General features: G+C 38.0%; 1 protein-coding gene across 1 annotated transcript in view; it reads right to left on the reverse strand.

The window, feature by feature from the left end:
• DNA2 (DNA replication helicase/nuclease 2) overlaps nucleotides 1–21460 on the reverse strand; it is a 50612-nt gene that overhangs the window by 7814 nt on the left and 21338 nt on the right. Inside the window, exons 7-17 of the mRNA XM_029915375.1 lie at nucleotides 17547–17664; nucleotides 16598–16763; nucleotides 13881–14075; nucleotides 12471–12701; nucleotides 10406–10522; nucleotides 10217–10326; nucleotides 9345–9454; nucleotides 8271–8495; nucleotides 1823–2016; nucleotides 1641–1730; nucleotides 1352–1556 (exon numbers count right to left, since the gene is read on the reverse strand). Coding sequence (XP_029771235.1) covers nucleotides 1352–1556; nucleotides 1641–1730; nucleotides 1823–2016; nucleotides 8271–8495; nucleotides 9345–9454; nucleotides 10217–10326; nucleotides 10406–10522; nucleotides 12471–12701; nucleotides 13881–14075; nucleotides 16598–16763; nucleotides 17547–17664 — 1761 coding nt within the window. The remainder of the gene's footprint in view (nucleotides 1–1351; nucleotides 1557–1640; nucleotides 1731–1822; nucleotides 2017–8270; nucleotides 8496–9344; nucleotides 9455–10216; nucleotides 10327–10405; nucleotides 10523–12470; nucleotides 12702–13880; nucleotides 14076–16597; nucleotides 16764–17546; nucleotides 17665–21460) is intronic.

The following is a 21460-nucleotide window of genomic DNA, read 5'->3' on the forward strand; positions in this document are numbered from 1 at the left end:
TAATTATTTTCTATTTATAGGCAAACATATAATTGGTAACTATTCTTATATTAAGTCATATAAAGACTTCCAAATCAATGCTGAGAAGCACTATATAAAAAACACACTGTATGGGCGCCTGGGTGGCTCAGTTAAGCATCTGACTCCGGCTCAGGTCATGATCTCGCAGTTTATGGGTTTGAGCCCCTCATCGGGCTCTATGCTGATGGCTCAGAGCCTGGAGCCTGTTTCAGATTCTGTGTCTCCTTCTCTCTGCCCCTCCCCTGCTCATACTCTGTCTCTCTCTGTGTCTCGCAAAAATATATAAAATGTTAAAAATAAAATTATTAAATAATAAAATAAATAAATAAAACACACTGTTGAAGTACAAGGTTAAAACTTTGCCTAGAAGAATCAAGTCATTTAAAGTCCTTATGAAGGGGCCCCTGGGTGGCTCAGTCAGTTGAGCATCTGGCCTCAGCTCAGGTCATGATCTCACGGTTCATGGGTTCAAGCCCTGCTTTAGGCTCTGTGTTGACAGCCAGCTCAGAGCCTGGAGCCTGCTTCAGAGTCTGTGTCTCCCTCTCCCTCTCTGACCCTCCCCTGCTCATGAGGTCTCTGTCTCTGAAAAATAAATTTTAAAAAACATATAAAAAATAAAGTCCTTGTGAAGATTTTTGTTTAATGACAAGTTTGTAAACAGGTTTTGAGTGCATATGTGGAGGTAAGAAGTGGTATGTGGAAAATATCTGTACTGTCAAGCTCGATTTTGCTGTGAACCTAAAACTGCTCTAAAAAATAAATTCTCCATTTGTAAACCCAGCCCTTTGATAATATCAATGCCAATTTCTTTTCTAGGAAATGTGATTATACACTTGACTTCACTTTCTTTTTTTTTTTTTTAACTTTCTAGCTTTCTTCCGAGGAAGTCAATTTTGACATTATTAATCCCCAGAATAAAGTGCCTTCCAAAGATACTGAGTCAACAGATTCTTTTGTGTATAAGAAATACACTAGTTTTAACTGATAAGTTCCATTAAATCATTTACTATTAAAAACTCAAGAATTTAAATAATAGGAATGAGGGCACCTGGGTGGCTCTGTCAGTTAAGTGTCATACTTCGGCTCAGGTCATGATCTCAGTTCGTGGCTTAAGCCCCGTGTCAGGCTCTGTGCTGACAACTCAGAGCCTGGAGCCTGCTTCCAGTTCTGTGTCTCCCTCTCTCTCTGCCCCTCCCCCACTCATTTTCTGTCTCTGTCTCTCAAAAATAAATAAAATGTCAAAATAAATTGTTTTATATAATAAATAAACAATAGGGGAAAAAAAAGAAAACCCAAAGAAAATACTTAGGTTTTTTGTTGTTGTTTTTACCTTATCTGTATTAAGAAAACAAACAGGATTGTTTGGTTCAAATACTCCAATCATCCAAGGATTTTCAGAATAATCAGCATAAAATTCCAGTTCCAGCTTTACATCTTTAAAGTTAGGTAGGTTTATCACTGCATTGGCCACTTTGTCTGATCCACACTCCAGCTTTCCTTCATATGTCAGTTTATTACTTAAGGACATAATTTTACTAAGGGAATTACAAAAATAATTTTAGTTCTGGTAGATAAAAACAAGCCTAAAAATCACTCATAGCTGACACTCTCACAAATACCTGTTCATTCTGTACTGCACAGTTAATTGTACGACAGCATTCTTATTCTGCTCCAGCCTCTTGAATAAGCTTTCACTCATGCCAAGGGCTCTGTCAACAAATCAAATTCAGGCTTATCAGTGTCCTGAAAGGTTCCCTTAGAAAGAACCTAATTTAAAATTAAAATGTCAACATCTGCTTACCTTGCTTCATGGTTTAGCACGAGGGGAGGAAGCTGCTGATGATCCCCCACCAACACAAATCTTTTAGAAAAAAAAAGTGGCCCTAAGCAGACTGGTTGGCTAATTTGAGAGGCTTCATCCACAATACAAAAATCAAAAGTTTTACGAGAAAATATTGGATGGTTTATTCCCATACACGTTGTTGCAACTATACGCTAAAAACAAATAAAGAAAATAGATCAGTTATCTAAGATGTATGAGAAACATAACTTGTCTTTCCTATTTGTTAAAGGCTCAAAAAGAAAATTTTTGTCCCAAACAACAGAAATTCCACAATATTATTTAATTCTGAAACATGTATAGTATGCAAAAAAAGTTTAACTTTTTACTACGAATTGAAAAATCACTACACTACATCAGTGCTCAAATTGGAATACTTCCCAATGAAAATCTGAAACATTCCAGAGGCAGTAAGTTCATTTTTTTTCCTTTTATTTATTTAGTTAAGTAATCTCTATGCCCAATGTGGAGGCTCCAACTCCATGACTCTGAGACATAGAGTCGCATGCTCTTCAGATTGAGCCAGAGAGGCACCTCAATAATTCTTTTTTAAATTCTCAACCAGGAATTCACTTCTGGGAAGCCGGAGTACTTTTCCTCCCTCCTCTCACAAAGCACACAACTAAAAACTCTAAAACAAGCATAAAGACTCTGAAAGGTGGAGAAAAAGTAGACCAGCTAGAGCCCTCGGGACCCAAGGGACAGCACAATAGTTTTGTTCCCTGGGTTTTTTTTTTTGGCCTCACATATCCCAGCTTTGGAGCTGAAGAAAGTAGCAACCCAGGAGGGCCAATGGGTGCATACCATAAAAACCTCAAACAAAAGCCAAAGGAACAGGAAAGACAAAGAAAACTTGTATATAGTCGCTCTATCCTAGCCTGGTCTTCCCTGACCGCTCCCCCTCCTACCCCCATGCTACCAAAGGCACTCCAATATCCTACCGGGGTAGTTAACAGAGAAGCCAAGCAGGGAGCCAGGACTTTCATGCCTGCTAGCTGATAATAAATACGCCCTCACCCTAAAATTTTAGTGGAGACCATGTAGGGAATCTAGATTTCCACCCTATCCAGCAGCAATGAGGAGCCCCCACCTTGTGTGTTAATAGAGGCTGAGTGGTAAGCTGCATTTCAGCTCCCACCTGGAAGCAATGAGGTGCGTACCCTCTTGCCCAATCAGAGTAGTGTCAGAGGAAGTCAGCTTAAACAGAAGTTTTAAATAACATAATATAAAATTGTTCTGGTTTCATCAAAACCAGGAAATTTAGGAAAATCTCAAACTGAATGAAAAAAAGACAGTCAATAGATGCCAACTCCAAGGATGAAACAGAGATGTTAGAATTGTATAACAAACATTTTTAAAAAATTGTTAATGTTTATTTTTTTTAATTTCTTTTATGTTTGTTTATTTTTCAGAGTGAGAGAGAGTGGAAGCAGGGGAGGGGCAGAGAGAGAGGGAGACACAGATCCAAAGCAGGTTCCAGGCTCTGAGATGTCAGCACAGAGCCCTCCCTACATGGGGCTTGAACCCACGAACTGTGAGATCATGACCTGAGCCGAAGTCGGACACTTAACCAACTGAGCCACTCAAGTGCCCAAACGAAGACTTTAAGTTTATTTTTAATTTTTTTTTTTTAGTAATCTCTACACCCAATGTGGGGCTTGAAATCACAAACCCAACAGAGATCAAGTGTATGACAAAGATTTTAAAGCAGCTATGATAAAAATGTTACACTGAGAAACTATGAACATACTCAAATCAAATAAAAACATAGAAAGTCTCAACAAAGAAACAGAAAATGAAAGCAAAAGCAAATGGAAATTTTAGAAATAAAAACACAATAATTGAAAATTTAAAATCATGGGGTGCCTGGGTGGCTCAATTGGTTAATCATCTGACCTTTGAGTTCAGCTCAGGTCATGATCTCATGGTTCATGAGTTCAAGGCCCATTAAGGGCTCAAAGCTGCCTATAGGGAGCCTGCTTGGGATTCTCTCTCTCTTCCTATCTCTCTCTTTTCCTCCCCTGCTCTTTGTCTCTCAAAATAAATAAATAAACTTAAAAAATTAAAAAGCTCAATAGCAGGGGACAGGGGAAAGATAGAATAAACCAAGAAATAGAAAAATAGAAATTATACAGGCCAAATAACAGAAATAAAACAGACTGAAGGGGGGAAAAATGAACAGAGCCTGAAATATCTGTGGAACTAACAAAAGATCGAACATTTGTGTCTTCAGAGTCCTACAGGGAGAAAATAAAAAGGAAAGAGCTGAAAAAGCAGTCATGTCTGAGAATGTCCCAAGTTTGACAAGATATATTAAATCTACAGAACTCAACAAGCTGAGAAAACTTCAAACGTGATAAATAGGAAGAAAAAAAAAAACACTACAATACATACCATAATTAAAATTCTAAAAAATAAAAAAATCTGGAATGCAGCCCCCCAAAATAAGACCTTGCTATATAGGAAAATATTCTAATTCAAATGTCAGCACATTTCTCATTAGCAATCATGGAATAAAAAAAAAAGGTAGAATATTTTTCCAGTACTAAAAGAAAACAATTATTTGCTCAGAATCCTATAACTAACAAAACAATCCTTCAGGAGTGAAGACTTTTGTACAAGGACAGAAAACTAAGAGAATTTGTTATCAACAGACCCACTACCCTTAAAGAATGGATTAAGGAAAATCTTTAAACAGAACAGAAATAATAAAAGAAAGGAAATTTGGAGGGAACATCAAGAGAGAAGAACATAGTAAACAAAAATATGGATAAATACAATAAGCTTTTCATTTTCTCCAATTTATGTTTGATGGTTTAAACAAAAATTAGAACACAGTCTGACATTGTCTATGTAGGAAAAATATTTAAGACAATCATAAACAGGAGAAGATAAGGGACATAAATGGAAGTTAGGTTTCTAACCTCACTAGCACTAGCAAAATGACAGAATCAATGGACTATATGGTATGAATACATAATGTAAGGCCTAGATCAACAGAGCATCTGCTAAAAGCTTATCAAAGTGATAAGCTTAACAAAAACACTACAAAGAAATCAAAATGGAATTCTAAAAAATGTTCAAGTAATATATAAGGCAGGAAAAAGAAAACAGAATCAAAAAAGAGAGAGGAGCACTCAGCTGGCTCAGTCAGGAGAGCATGTGACTCTTGATCTCAGGGTTGTGAGTTCAAGCCCAATGTTGGACAAAAGGATTACTTAAAAAACAAAAACAAACCACTACACATGCAACTACACATGCACCCTGGGGTATTTACCTGATAGACTTACAGTCCACACAATACCTTGTACATGAATGTCTCCAGCAGTTTGATTCATAAACTATCTATCCATCTATCCAGATGTTTTCAGTGGGTGAATTGTTAAACAAATTGTGGTACATCCATTCAATGGAACAATAGTCTCCAATAAAAACTGGAGAATGTCCAGGGCATTAGACTAAGTGTGACAGGACATAGGTCTGAACCAAACTGTCTCCATGACAGGCTTCAAGTTTCCCCTCTGACCTTGGAGGCCTAAGTGTCAGTTTCTCAAAATCATTAGACAATAAAAGGGCACAGATTGCTCAACCAGGGACCACCCTAGTAACATCCAATCAGAAGTGGCCAGCTAAAATGCTTAACATTCCGAAGGGCAGGCCTAGAGATAGAAGCTATAGATAATCACTTATTGCTTAAGGCTAGATGCACCCTAGTGAGGGTCCTGGGTCCACTCTGTAATTGGTTAATACTCTAAATGTTGTGATTGGGTCCCCCATAACGAACACTCTAAACAATAATGTGTATGGTTAAAGTTACTGCCAATGATGTTATGCGATAATGATTGGACCCCTGTACCTGTGTCACAATTTCCTGTAACTCCCCCTTCCCAAACCCATAAAGGCCCTGCCCCGCCTTTGTTCGGGGCTCTCAGCACGGATCCGCTGCGCTGGTGAAGTCTGTGAGCCTGAGCGAATAAGCCCGTAATAATAAAGCCCTTTGCTTTTGCATGTGTGACTCGGTCTCCCTGGTGGTCTCTGGTTTTGGGGGACAATATTGTGATCTGGGCATAACAAGTGAAAAACACCAACCCCATAGATTACATAGTATATGATCCCATTTATATAATATTCTTGAAATGATAAAATTGTAGAAATGGAGAACAGACAAGTGGTTATTATAAGGGGTTAAAAAGGGAGTGGGGCAAAAAAGAAGTGAGTATAGTTGTAAAAGTGCAACATAAGGGATCCATTTGGTAAAGGAGCTATTCTGAAAGAGCTATTCTGTATATAGAAAGTATCAATGTTAATCCTAGTTTATTTTTTTTTTTTTATGTTTTTTATTTATTTTTCAGAGCCAGAGAGAGTGCAAGCAGGGGAGGGTCGGTGAGAGAGAAGGAGATACAGAATCTAAAGACAGGCTCCAGGCTCAGAGCTAGCTGTCAGGACAGAGCTGGATGCAGGGTTTGAACCCATGAACTGTGAGATCATGACTTGAGCCAAAGCCGGATGCTTAACTGACTGAGCCACCCAGGCACCCCAATATCCTAGTTTTTTACCAGTTTTGTGAAATCATGCCATTGGGCAAAGGATATACATGGTGTCTATGATTTCTTACCACTGCATGCAAATCTAGTTATTTCAAATTCTTAATTTAATTTTTAAAAAGTCAATTAGATATACATCTTAGCCACTTCAAAATGTTTCAATAACTGGTACAGACTTTTGACAAAGTACTTGAATGAACAGCCTATTAAATTTACTTTAAATGATTTTTTTCCAGACAAAAATATCAGTTAATCCCACAGGGGCATGTGGCTGGCTCAGTCAGTAAAGCAAGTGGCTCTTGTTCATGGGGTTCAGTTCGAGCCCCAGGCTGGGTGTAGAGATTACTTAAAAAAAACTCTTAAAAAAATTTCCCAGAAAAAAATATATAAAACATTAAATAATAATATAAAAACTAGGTTCTGTATCAAAAGTATAGAAATATATGTTAGAGTCACCTTAAGGTGGCGACCGAGCGGCCATTTCTCTGGGGGCTGGAGGAGAACAGGTGCACAGACGACCTCCCCGCCCTTCACCTGCAGACCTGGGCCATTTGGGAGAAGCCAATCATGAAGCTCCAGCTTCCCATCACCCTGACAGACGAGGCAACCTATTCCATCCCGCCACGCCCATGAAATGCCCTTATTTGATAATCTGCCCTCCCAAGATCAAACCCATAACCCCCCACCCCCCCCTCGCCCAGCGCCTGGCGCGACCTCCCTGACTCCCCACTCCCCGGGTCATGGGACCTCGCCCAGGAATCGCAGATCCCAATAAAGGCTCCATAACGTAGTCTTTTTCCTCCCATCTCTGCCTCCATCTATTAAATCTTATAATACGTATCACAAGTCTGTTCATGTACCATCGCTTTGAATTTGCATTTGCTAAAAAATCCTGATTATGAGTAGTTTTCTAGGTGTGCTACTCTAATATAATAACATAGGTTTATTCCTCTGGGTTTCAGGCAGAGATCCTAAAACCCTTGGAATTTCCTGAGGCAAGGGGGCGGGGAAAGAGGGAGAGAGAGACAGGAGTATCTTTTGTTTTTCATAATAAATCCCTTGCAACCACACCTGAGTTTATGCTAATGAGGATGGGAGTTGGTTGCCAGAGGAACAAACCTAGAGATCAAAGGGTCAGAACTTTCAGGCCTACCCCCACCCCTCTACCTCAGGGAAGGGGAGAGGGGCTGGGGATTGAGCTAATCACCAACCATCAAGAACTTAATCAATCATGCCTACACGATAGCATCTCCATAAAAACCCTAAACAAAGGGGTCTGGAGAGCTTCTGGTTTGATGAACACCTCTGGTGCTGGGAAAGTGGTTCATCTGCAGAGGGCATCGAAGCTCCATGCCCCTTTCCACATTCCTTACCCTATGCATTTCTTTCATTTGGGTGTTCCTAAATTATACCCTATATAATACATCCAGTAATATAGTAAGTAAAGCACTTATTTGAATTCTGTGAGCCATTCTAGCAAATTCTAGAACACAAGGAGGGGGTTATGGGAACCGCAAATAAATGGCTGGTTATGCAGATAACACAGAAGGCCCAGCCTTATAACTGAGAACTGAAGCGGGGTGGTGCAATCTTATAGGAACTGAGGAATCTGCACTAACTCCAGGGAGTCAGCGTCAGGAGTGTTTTGAGTAGAAACCAACAAATTTTCCTTAATTAGGATATTTTAAACTAGAAGATGGGAGCACTGAATAATAAACCAGAAACCTCATCTCAGTTCAAAAGCAAACATTAAATTATAAATTAATAAATTGGTCAACATGACTGAATTTCCCAAAATACCATTACTCCAATCACTCTAGCTACAAAAATTACTGTTGGCATTATTATGCAATAACTGTACTTACATGATTATTGTAGAGTTCTTCTAGAAGAGCTAAGGATGTAATGGACTTGGATCTGCAAATTTCCTCCTCTGTGAATTTCTGGATGTCTAAATGTACCTTCTGAGTCTGACCCAGACGCAAAAATCCTATTTTAAACTTTGCTAACTTCAAAAGAATATTGTCAACAGCAGAGTGTGTATAGCTGGTCAACAAAACACTAAAACCACAGGCGTAGAGAATTCTTACCTAATGATGAATAAGAGAAAGGAAAACAGCATTACTTTTAATTCCAGATAATTTTTAACATGCTTATATTTTTCAAACAGAATTAGAAAACTTAATAGTAAGGAAGCATATCATAAGAGCTGAGCCAAGGTAAATTTATTAAGGTAAAATGTTTTAATGAAAATCACATGGCATTACTGTTACTAAGGATATGTTAATAATATATTATTAGTGATAATAAAATTACATACATACAACTTTGAAAGCTGCCTGACACACAGGCACTATTGATTTATCAATAAGTATTGCTGCCATCATTTTGGTTATTCAAAGACTAGCACAAAAATTTACTGACATGGAGGGAAATGCCAGAAAAATCTATTTCAACCACTTCTATATAATTTATCATTTTTATTTACTTTATTTTTTTCAATATTTATTATTTTTGAGAAAGAGAAAAAAGTGCACTTGCATGCATGCACATGCAAGCAGGGGAGGGGCAGAGACAAGGAGTCAGAGGATGCTATACTGAAAGCAGAGAGCCTGATGTGAGGCTCAAATTCACGAACCTCAAGATCATGACCTGAGCTCAAGTCCGAGGCTTAGCCGACTGAGGTACAGGCATTTTTTAAAGGGAACGAAAACATACAATGACATGCATGCCACCAACAGAAAGAGAACTCAGATGTAAGAAACCAACAACATGATTACAACTTTCTGTGACTTAGCTTTGGTATTTCTCCTGTCATTCTAATTTGAAATGAAGACTTTTTATTTAAAATTCAGCCCTTTGATAGCAAACATCATGTTCTCCAAACTGAGAAGTTGATTTAAATACTTAGTTTCTAGGCAAAAGAATAAGAACCTTACAAGAGTACATATTGTAGTTGTTTTTCCTGTTCCAGGCATGCCCACGATGAGTGTGTAGTCTTTGGAAAGAAGCACCTTTTTCATTGCTTGCCTCTGAGGTTTATTTAAACCTACATTTAAATTTTAAAATAATAGGAAAAAGAATGTTAGATGTTAATAGCAAATTAACTAGAATTAAAGCAGCCATTGGGCATCCAGGTAGCTAAGTCAGTTAACCACTGACTACAGCTCAGGTCATGATCTCAGTCTGTGAGTTCAAGCCCCACATGGGGCTCTGTGGCAAAGCCTGAAGCCTGCTTCAGATTCTGTCTCCCTCTCTCTCTGCTTCCCCACTGCTCGCGCTTTGTCTGTGTGTGTCTCTCTCTCTCAAAAAGTAAACATTAAAAAAAAGAAAAAGCAGCCTCTATTCAAGTCTATTCTTCAATATATCTGTTCTTTCTTTTTTTAATGTTTATTCATTTTTGAGAGAGAGAGAGACAGAGACGGGGGGTGGGGGTGAAGAGAAGAGAGAGAGACAAAGCGTGAACAGAGGAGGGGCAGAGAGAGAGGGAGACACAGAATCAGAAGCAAGCTCCGAGCTCTGAGCTGTCAGCACACCACCCAATGCAAGACTTGAACTTAGGAACTACGAGATCATGATCCGAGCCGAAGGCAGATGCTTAACCGACTGAGCCACCCGGGTGTCCCCATTATGTTTTTTCAAAATAAGAAAATGTGATAGTGATGTTAAAGTACATATGCAAACTGTTTCCTATGAGAAGCTGTCCAAAAATTATAATTTCAAGTTAAATAAATTACAAAACGGCAGATTATAACATACATTATAAATACAACCAAGAACAATGGAAGCAGACATGCTCATTATCACATACCTTTCAGAATGCAGGCAACTGTATCCTTTGCATCATGTGGAAGAACAGAACTGAGGTAGGATATAAACTGAGGTTCACGAAAGTCAATGATCAAATCTCTAAGTTTTTGACTGTCAAGGAAAAAAAGTGCTTTGAGTAATATTTCCTAGGAAAGTGGGGTAAATTTTAGAATTATTCATTGTTACAAACCTGCCATGAGTATTTTCCATCAATTTAGAAAGATTTCCTAATGGGGTATCTATATCACAATTTTTTTCTTCCTGGTCCAATCTGAACAAAGTTGATTCTGGGAGTACTGACAAGTTCCTACAACAGCAAAACACATGTACATGAATGTTTTTCATTTAACACAGTCTGTGTAAGAAATACATTGCTGTTTGCTAAAAGAGTATATGGGCCAGAATAGCTATTAAAATGGCTAGTAGGCTCTAAAATGCATACTTTACAATCAGAGACAACATAAGAAGGGTGGACTGGCAAGAAAAGGGAGAAAAGTAGGGCGCAAGACACTAAGGTCAAAGCAGTTCATCAGGAACTTACATCTGCTAACAATTCACTAGGCCTTGCTTTATAGTCTAGCCTGGGCTCACCATTCATTCCCAGAAGGATCCAGAACACATGGCCCCTCTTTCCTCCAGCCTGGAGCACAGGTCTCTTTCCTGATGTCTTCTCCCACCCTTCCTCCAGCTCTTCAAACCCTAGGGTTCCTTCCATGGTCCTCTGTACTGCCCTTTCCTGGAATTTCCCTTTGGTTCCAAGCCCTCATGTGGCTCTGACCTTACATTCCTCTTCCAACCGGTTGCTCACCCAACCTCAGGTTTGGATATCCAGCAGGCAGCAAGATCTTCTCACGGGGTCAAACTCAGGCTATGAAACTGAATATATTCAAAACTGAACTAATTTTCATCCCCACGGAACCCAATCCTCATTCTCTGGTTCTGATTCCAGTTAACAGCACTTGCTTCTATACCACTGCCTTATCCTTCCCTCTCCATTACCCTCACCCTCTTCCCAACCTGCATATTCAACCAGCATTCATTATAAAAGGAGAAAATGAAATGGTGAGTGCTGAGAGAGTGCTCAGAGTAAGCTTCATAGCTGACACAGGGGGTCTAGCCTGCCTGCCATCCATGTGGTTGTGAGAACTAGATCAGGTTATGTCCACAAAAGTATTATAAAACAGAATATTCTAAACAAGTATTTGGCAGTTTGGTAGTTCCTCAGAATGTTAAACTCAAAATAGTACATAGCCCAGCAATTTCACTGGTAGGTACCTACAGAGGAAAATAAAAAATATATTCACATAAAAATCTGCATGTACATATTTATAGCAACACTAATAACACCCAAAAAGTGGAAACAAGTCAAATGCTAGTGAATGAATGAGCAAAATGTGGCCTAATCCACATAACAGAACATTATTCAGACATACAGGAATAAGGTACTATAAGTGCCAAAACTTAGATGGACTTCATAAACAGTATGCCAAATGAAGCTAGGGGGAAAAAAGACACATATTTTTATTCTGTGTATATGAAATATCCAGATTAGATAAATCCACAGAGACAGAAAGCAGACAAGTTGTTGCCAGGGACTGGGGGAGGTAGACAGCTTAATGGGTATATTTGCTTTCAGGGTGATGAAAATACTAGATAGAAGTGACAGTTACACAAAATATTGTGAATGTATTAAAGGGCACTGAATTATATATTTTTAAATGGCTAGTGGTCAACTTCCTGTTATGTGAATTTTACTTAAATTTCTTAGAAAAAGGAATGAAGTGGGGCACCTAGCTGCCTCAGTCAGTGGAGCATGTGACTCTTGATCTATGGGTGGAGAGTTTAAGCGCCAGGTTGGGCATAGAGATTAGATTTTAAAAAAGAGGAGGGGGAATGAAGTACTGACATGTGCTACCTTATGAAGATGAATCTCAATAACAGTATGGTAAGTGAAAAATGCCAGTCACAAAAGACCACATATTATATAATCCCATTTATATGAAATGTTCAGAACAGGCACATTTGTAGAGACAGAAAAGAGACTCCCTAGTGTAGGGGGAGTGAACACCAAAGGGTACAAGAGTTCCTTCTGGAGTGATGAAAATATTCTAAAAGTGATTTTGGTGATAGCTGCACAACTCTAAGGATATACTAAAAACCATCGAATTGTATAATGAATGACTATGTATAGTAAGTAAGTAATTTACGTTATCAGTCAAGCTTTAACCATTCCCTCCAATGGAACTTTCCATTACCTGTCTAATAAACAGGTTATTGATGTCATGTTAATCTCCTTCACATATCCTCTAGACAAAGCAAACAGTGTTCTTTCTTCTCCACTTAAAATAATTCTATCACCTGCCATTAGATTTGTGATAGGCATGGCACCATTTTTACGTTGAAAATGATGTAAGTACTGCCCATCACAAACTGTCTTTACACATTCTGCTCTAATCAGGTTTCCAATGCAGTTGCCACTCTCTTCCCTATGAAACAGAAAGAGAGAGAAGAGCTTCCATTTACATCATATATATAAATAATGTATTTGCATTCCTCACAATTTACTTGTTCATCTGACCCCTGGAAGATGGTAATAATGAGACCATCATTTTTATATTTTCTACAATCTACATTAAAGTCTTAGAAATGTTAAGGAAACATTGTTAGTTTTAAAATAATCCTTCACCAAACCATCTCTAGACAAGTGCTAGGAAGCACATCCCTTGTTGCACCCACAGGCTGGGAATCTCTGAGCAGCATGTACCAGCACTCTGAACTCAGAACAATACCCGACTCCGTATGCTGATACATGTAACATCATAGAAGACAAATGGTAATAGCCTTTTACTGAACCTGATGTGAAGAAAATAGTACCTATTTCTTTAGTATTTACAACAGGATTTTTAATTATTGTTATCAAAATAATAGCAAGCAAACTGATAATTCCACTGTTTCTAAGAGGTAAGTATTAAGCATTTACAATCTCTCGGGTACTACTATTAGATACTATAGACTTCAGAAGCGTGCTGGCATGTATACTTGACACATTCACTGTACTTATGGAGTCTACCAAAAGCTACTTAGACCTTATCTACTGTAATGATTTCTTGTGTTAAACTTTACTATTAAGAAAATAATGATTCAATTATTTCTAAAGTCACATTAAAATCAATATTCATTCTGGAAAGTTATAAACAAGTAAATCAAGAGCAACTAAATACTAAAGAAAAATACTTTGTAAAGATAAAATTATTTATTTATAAACAACTTGTAAAAAAAATAGATCTCACAAAATGAAATATTAACCAACTTTAGAAAATCTGAATCCATATCAAAACATACTAAAAATACAAACTTTATAAAATATTAAGTAAAACTTCATTAATTTGTACTCTACTAGTATGCTAAAATTCACCTTATATTAAACTTTATACTCTTTTCATTAATAAACAAGGACTTACCAATAATTTTTAAAATAAGATTTCTCAAATCATAGTTAACCTAGTGAAAACAATTGTGCTCTACCTAGAAAATTCCTTCACAGCCATATAGATTGGCATGAATATATGAAACTGCACATCTCGGAAATGCTATCACATAAAATGTCATCCCATTAGCTAATCCAGGTTACTGAATTTTTACTGTATTAAATGGACCACACTCACATTTCTGAAGCAGACATTAACCACATATGCTGATGATTCTTTTTATTATCCTTTGATTGTGACTCCAGGGTTAACATTAGACACCAAAGGCTGAAATACTCCAAGTGGGAAAGCTTTAGATGTTGGGTTTCTTCTTTAATTTTGGGCAGCATGCCAATTGGGACTGAACTGTCATCCATCTGTTGTTCAACTGCTCTAAAGATACAACTCCAAGTCAGAGACGTATATAAACAGTTTACTGGCTAGCTATAAAAATGAGGTTATTTCTAAAGTAAGCACATGTATATGAAAATAACTGTAACTTATAACCACAGCTCCTAATTTTCTTTAAAAGTCATTCCAACATGTTATAAGCAAAATGACTTTTTACAAAACAAAATGCATAAGAAATCCAGTATTGCATTATTTTGCCTTTAAAGACTATCACTGTAACTTAAGTTTGGAATACTCTAGTTTTCATTCCTATATGCAGCAAATCTCGGCTTTTTATACAATTGCATTTCAAATAATCACAGTATTGTACATCCAGCTCTGTGCCATAGGAAAGTCAACATAAAAACATGGAGAACTGTATGGAATATCAATTTTGCTTAACACTAATTTTGGGATTTTTATATAGAAATAAATGTTACAGAAAAGCATATAAAACATAAAAAATAAAATATTTCCTCTGCCGTTAAGAGATCATTTATTTGATAAAATATTTTTTAATTTTTTTTAACGTTTATTTATTTTAGAGAGAGAGACACAGAGCGTGAGCAGAGGACCGTCAGAGAGAGAGGGAGACACAATATCAGAAGCAGGCTCCAGGCTGAGCTGTCAGCACAGAGCCCGATGTGGGGCTTGAACCCACGAACTGTGAGATCATGACCTGAGCCGAAGTCGGCCACTTAACTGACTGAGCCACCCAGGCGCCCCTGATAAAATACTTTTAAAAGTCCTTTATGGGAACCTGGGCAGCTCAGTGGGTCAAGCCTGACTTCGGCTCAGGTCATGATCTTGAGGATCAGCCTGGAGCCTGCCTCTGATCTATATCTCCCTCTCTCTGCCCCTCCCAGGCTTGCACTCTATCTCTCCAACTCAATAATAATCATTAAAAAAAATTTTTTTTAAATCCTTTATGTGGGGGTGCCTAGGTGGCTCAGTTGTGTCCAACTTCAGCTCAGGTCATGATCTCACAGTTCATGGGTCCGAGCCCGGAGTCCAGCTCTGTGCTGATAGCTCGGAGCCTAAAGCCTGCTTTGGATTCTGTGTCTCCCTCTCTATCTGTCCCTCTCCTGGTCATACTCTGTGTCTGCCTCTCTCAAAAATAAATAAACATTAAAAATAAAGTCCTTTATGTGACTTGTTTCCTAATCTGTATTTACATCTAACTACTCTTTTGTGTCCTTCAAAACTTTCACTGGCCTTCGAAGGTTCATAAGATAGCTAATAAACTTCCCACATATAGAAAAATAAACATATAGCACCTGGCTAGCTTAGTCGGTAAAGCATGCAACTCTTAACCTCGAGACTGGAAGTTAGACTCCCATGCTGGGTTCAGAGATAATTTTTTTTTTAAATTGTAAAAAAGAAAAGAAAAGGGGCACCTGGGGGGTTCAGTCGGTTGAGCTTCTAACTTGGGCTCAGGTCATGATCTCACCACTCGTGGGTTTGAGCTCCACATCAGGCTCTATGCTGGCAGCTCAGAGCCTGGAGCCTGCTTTGGATTCTGTGTCTCCCTCTCTCTCTGACCCTCCCCCACTCACACTCTGTGTCTATCTCTCTCTCAAAAATAAATATACGTTAAATTTTTTTAATTAAAATATTATTTTAAAAAGGTTGTATTAATAAAAAGAAAGAAAAGTTATATTCAAAATTTCTATACTAATTTCTTCCTTTCTTTTTTTTAAGATTTTTTATTTTGGGACACCTGGGTGGCTCAGTCAGCTGAACGTCTGACTTCAGCTCAGGTCATGATCTCATGGTTCATGTGTTCTAGCCTCAAGACAGGCTCTGTGCTGACAGTTCAGAGCCCGGAGCCTGCTTCAGATCCTGTGTGTCCTCTGCCCCTCCCCCACTTGCACTCTGTCTCTCTCTCTCTCTCAAAAATAAACAAACATTTATTTTTTAATGTTCATTTGAGAGAGAGAGAGAGAGAGAGAAAACACATGAGCAGGGGAGGTGCAGAGAGGGAGAAAGGGAATCCTAAGCAGGCTCACTGTCGGCACAGAGCCCATGGGGCTCAACTCGACAAACCACAAGATCACGACCTGAGCTGAAATCCAGAATCAGACGCCCAGCCAAGTGAGCCGCCCAGGCACGCCAAAGATTTTTTATTTTTAAGTGATCTCTACACCCTACATGGGGTTCAAACTTAGAACTCTGAGATCAATTTGCATGTTCCACTGGTTGAGCCAGCCAGGATCCCCTTAACCAGATTCCATTAAGTCCTAAAATTATTTCATTTCCCCAGAAACTATTTGCAGCAAAATTAAAGTAATCACTTTTGGAAAAAATTTAGAACACATTCTCTTACTCCCCAAGGAGTCAGACTGCTTACAAAATAAGAACTGTGCTTTTTCTTTCCCCTATTCCCTTCATTTAAGAAATACCACCCACAAAGAAAAACAACTAAAATGAAATCGTCAATGCCAGACCAGACAACAAAGCTAAATCATTTTAAGTTGAGTAAATACTTAATTGAAATGAATACTTTTGGAAAGCAATGTTTTTACCTGCTATAAAGAGCACAGTTACCAATGTGTGAACAGTATTTACAAGTTTGCTCTTCCTCAGTTATCTGTGGCAGAGGAGCAAGCTTTGCCTTCTCCTTTCCAACAGTAGATTTGCTAATACGGTTAGACAAAGAGAATGCCATCTGGTTTCTTAGCCTTAATAATTCTATGGGGTAAAAAAGGCAAAGGGAAGTTTAAGAATTAAGTAAAAGTTTATTACATATCTTTCTCACATAAAACTTTCAGACTTTTAAAAACATAAAGAATAAAATTCCTATTTCCCATTACACTAGAATAAACACTGGTAGCATTTTGGCATAGATGTCAACTTTTGTTCACTTGATAAGTTCTTTTAAACAACCATGTATCTCATAACTAGTAAATATTGTGAAGTTCGTATTTATAGTTAAATTTTAAGGATGAATACAAAGGCGCATGAGTGGCCCAGTGGTTAAGTATCCGACTTCATCTCAGGTCATGATCTCACAACTCGTGAGTTCGAGCCCCACATGGGGCTCTGTGCTGACAGCTCAGAGCCTAGAGCCTGCTTCGGATTCTGTGTCTCCCCTTCTCCCTGCCCCTCCCTCACTCATGCTCTGTTTCTGTCTTGAAAATGAATAATTGTTAAAAAAAAATTTTTTTTTAATTAAAGGATGAATATAGCTATCTAGAGTATCTCAAATATAAGACAGGAAGTTAAAATAAATTTTTATATAATAAAACTTTAAAAGGTTAATGATGTTTTCAACTATATAGTATATTGTTCAAATTCCTTTTAAAATAGACCACAATCAATCAATGAATCAATCAATCCACAACTACACATTACAACTTGTACTAGGCCTAGAAAATATAGTGAATGATCACCAGGTATTTACACAGATTACTAAAGGTTAAAGGGAAACACAAACAAAACCCAGAGAAATAAATTGAGAGGGAACAGCTCAACCTCTTTTATCAAGATGCTTGGCGGGCACAGGGTACATGTGGCCAGTCTTGAGGTATAGGAGCAGGCCGGCCTCTGGATCAGCTCTCCTCTCTTGACTTAGCAGTGTGTACAGAACAAGCTGTGAAGACATTGTACATGTTGTCAAATAAAATTTGAACTCTCCTATTACCATGCACATTTAGCAATCAACATATATTGTAATTTTAAAACCAAAAGGTCAATGAAGCTATTTCCATTTTGAAAACAATACCAGGCAAATGAGTAGAGGTAACAGGATAATTCAACGACCAACATTTAACTTCCACAACACACTGTTTATGCTTCTCAGTTTTACACCAAAAAGAGACACACAGAACTTACTAGACAGTAAATACTTAGGTTTCCAATAAGTTAGAGAGAAATTAACCGAACTATATTTTACATTCTAAAGTTAACAGTCTTTAGACACTATTTTCCCTGTTTAAAATAAGTGAACTAAGAGAGTTGGGGAGAGAGAGGGATGCAAAACTTGAGAGACTACTGAATGCTGAGAATGAACTGAGGGTTGAAGGGGAAGGGGGATGGGGGGAAAGAGGTGGTGGTGATGGAGGAGGGCACTTGTGGGGAAGAGCACTGGGTGTTGTATGGAAACTAATTTGACAATAAAATATTATGGAAAAAAAATAAGTGAACTAGATAAATAAAAAATAAATAAGTGAACTAAACACAAAAATGCATTATTATTTAGGTCATAGGTGCTGGGACACCCGAGACGAACGGCTTTCTGCAGAGCATGAGTCATCACTAACAGCATTAGATTTCCGTGGGGCTCTCCAGGGAAACCATCTGACACAGGTTACAAACAGCTGGTTTAGTCACCCAACCACCTCAGCAGCAACAGCAAGTCATTCAGTGACGGACAACCCACTAACAAGTTAATTTGTTTTCTAAGAGATTTCCAAGATGAAAATGTTGAATGATTAATGTCTTTACTTCATCGCATTCTAAAATACCAAGACCAGTCATTGTAATTAACATGCCCAAAGAGGTCAAATTATAATTACATCCTTGTTTTCTAAGCTACATTTAAAATAGAATGGGGAGGGAGAGAGGGAGGGGGATGATGGGCATGGAGGAAGGCACTTGTGGGGATGAGCACTGGGTGTTTCATGGAAACCAATTTGACAATAAACTATAAAATATATACATATATACATATGTGTGTGTGTATATATATATGTGTATAGATATATATATATAAAATATAAATGAATGGGGCACCCAGCAGGCTCAGTCAGTAGAGCATTAAGATTCTTGATCTCAGGGTTGTGAATTGGAGTCCCCCTGCTGCACATAAAGATTACTTAAAAATAAAATATGTATTTTTAAATTTTATTTATTTTGTGAGAGAGAGAGCATACACATGTGAGTAGGGGAGGGGCAGAGAGAGAGCAAATCCCAAGCAGGCTCCTGGCTGTCAACACAGAGCCTGATGTGGCGCACGATCCACATCAAAATGCCCTTACATAATATTCTTATGAAAGGCTGTTGCTTCAATATTTGAGCCTATGAAGCATGTTTTGGGAGGAATTCTTACAAACATACTACTTGTGTTCCCTGATACAGAACAGGTAACAAGTAAAACTTTTTAAAAACTTTTTAAAATTAAAATGAACTCATAGGGGCGCCGGGGTAGCTCAGTAGGTTGAACGTCCGGCTTCGGCTCAGGTCATGATCTCACGGTTCATGGGTTCGAGCCCCGCGTCGGGCTCTGTGCTGACAGCTAGCTCAGAGCCTGGAGCCTGCTTCAGATTCTGTATCTCCCTCTCTCTCTCTGACCCTCCCCTACTTGCACTGTCTCTGTCTCTCCAAAATAAATAAAAACCATTAAAAAATATATAAATTTCTTTTAAAAATAAATAAATAAAATAAAATAAAATAAAATAAAACAAAGTGAATTCGTAAGTGACAGGGTAGAGCCCTGGGGCTGTGGACCAAAGGAGTCATCTGAAATTAATGGTCCTTTTGTGCTATTTTTCCCTCAAGGGAACTGAGGCAGAAGAAAGGATTATAAAGGCCTCTGATGCTGGAACCTATTAGAAGGGGAAAGTATCTGAAATGACATTTTCTTATATTGTAACAAAAGGAAGTTGGGATGAAATTTTACAGTATTGTTATAATTCAACTATATCACAAGTGAAACAGGTTTTTATAAGCTGATTTAGAGATGACAGCTCCATGTAATATTTTTCCTTTAAAAATGTTTTACGGGTGCCTGGCTGGCTCAGTCAACAGAGCATGTGACTCTTGATGTCAGGGTTGTGAGTTCAAACCCCATGCTGAGTGTAGAGCATACTTAAAAACAAAAAAACAATAAAACAGAATTTGGGCTCCTGGGTGGCTAAGTTGGTTAGGCAATGCCTGCTTGGGATTCTCTCTCTCCTTCTCTCTGCCCTTCCCTCCCCTTTCTCAAATAAACCTAAAAAAAAATGCTAAAAAAGTAACAAAATATAAGGGGGCCTGGGTACCTCAGTTTGTTGAGCATCTGACTGTTGATTTCCACTCAGGTCACTATCTCATGGTCCATGAGATCAAGCCCTGCATGGGGCTCCATGCCGAGTGTGGAGCCTTCTTGGGATTCTCTTTCCCTGTCTCTCTCTGCCCCTTCCCTGTGTGCTCTCTCCTGCTCTCAATAAATAAATAAATAAGCAAACATAAAGAAATGAGCTTTGGGAATATGATCCACTTATAAAAAAAAGACCTTCCTTAAATTAAGTTAGTCTGTAACGTGAAGTTTCTTCTGCATTACCAAAGTGAAATAGATCTTCTAAGAGGGGATATGTATGTTTTTTCTCAACCCTAGTTACTATATAACTCAATGGTTTACTATAATTTTTTCAATATCTCTTTTATTTGTTTTTTTAATTTTAGAGGAAGAGCACACATGAGCAGGTGAGAGGGGCAGAGCAGGTGAGGGGGGGAGAGAAAGAAAGAAAGAGAGAGAGAGAGAGAGAGAGAATATGAATCATAAGCAGGACCCATCTTCCACCCAGAGCCCAACCTGGGACTCAATTCCACGACCCTGGGATCATAACCTGAGCGAAAATTAAGAGTCAGATTCTCCCACCCAGGCGACCCTCCTTTTTTTTTGAACAGTGAATATGCAATATAAATGCCAATATTTTTGAGCCTTGCTCTCATCAGTTCCCTCATGTTTTAATACACGAAATTTATTTTATTCTTAAAATTCTTCTTGTAGCTTCTCTTCTTGCAAAGATAAAAATTTCAACTGAACAAAATTAAATACAGTAATATTCTCTGCATACAATAATATTCTTGAAGGCACTGCAAAGTCAGAGTGGCAACCTTACAAGGTCATTGAATCTAGACAACATTAGATGCTAAAATGCTTTCACATTTCTCTTCCTTTTAGCACTCAAAAGTGATTTCAATCAAACTTGTCATTAAAACAAAAAGTGAAATTTTCAGTCACATGTACATAGAACACTTTTTTTCAAATCTTTGACTTCAAAAACAGCTTTTCTTTTATCTTGACATGATTTTCCTTCCTCAAGAAGGCTTTAATCTTTAATTTAACCTTTAATTCATTATTTTAGCCATTCCTATACTGTCAAAGTGAAAAGTTCACATCTTCTAATAGCAGAAACCTATTTTTTCCTTTACCTCCAATATCTGTGAAACCCAATTCCCAAAAAGGAAAGCTTGCATGATAACATTTGGTGATGGGTACACAATTCAGAATGGCGAGAAAGAGTTAATGAGAAAACGTTCCTTTAATCGCTGATTATATAATTATTTTGAATCTGAATGTTACTTTGTATAAAAATCTGTTGAAATTTTAAAAAATCTGCTGAAATAGCATGTAAAATTCCAAGGGCAAAAGGAAATTTGTGTTATACTACAAATGTGATGTT

This window comes from Suricata suricatta, chromosome 2 (assembly GCF_006229205.1).
Source record: "Suricata suricatta isolate VVHF042 chromosome 2, meerkat_22Aug2017_6uvM2_HiC, whole genome shotgun sequence".
Lineage (NCBI taxonomy): Eukaryota > Metazoa > Chordata > Mammalia > Carnivora > Herpestidae > Suricata > Suricata suricatta.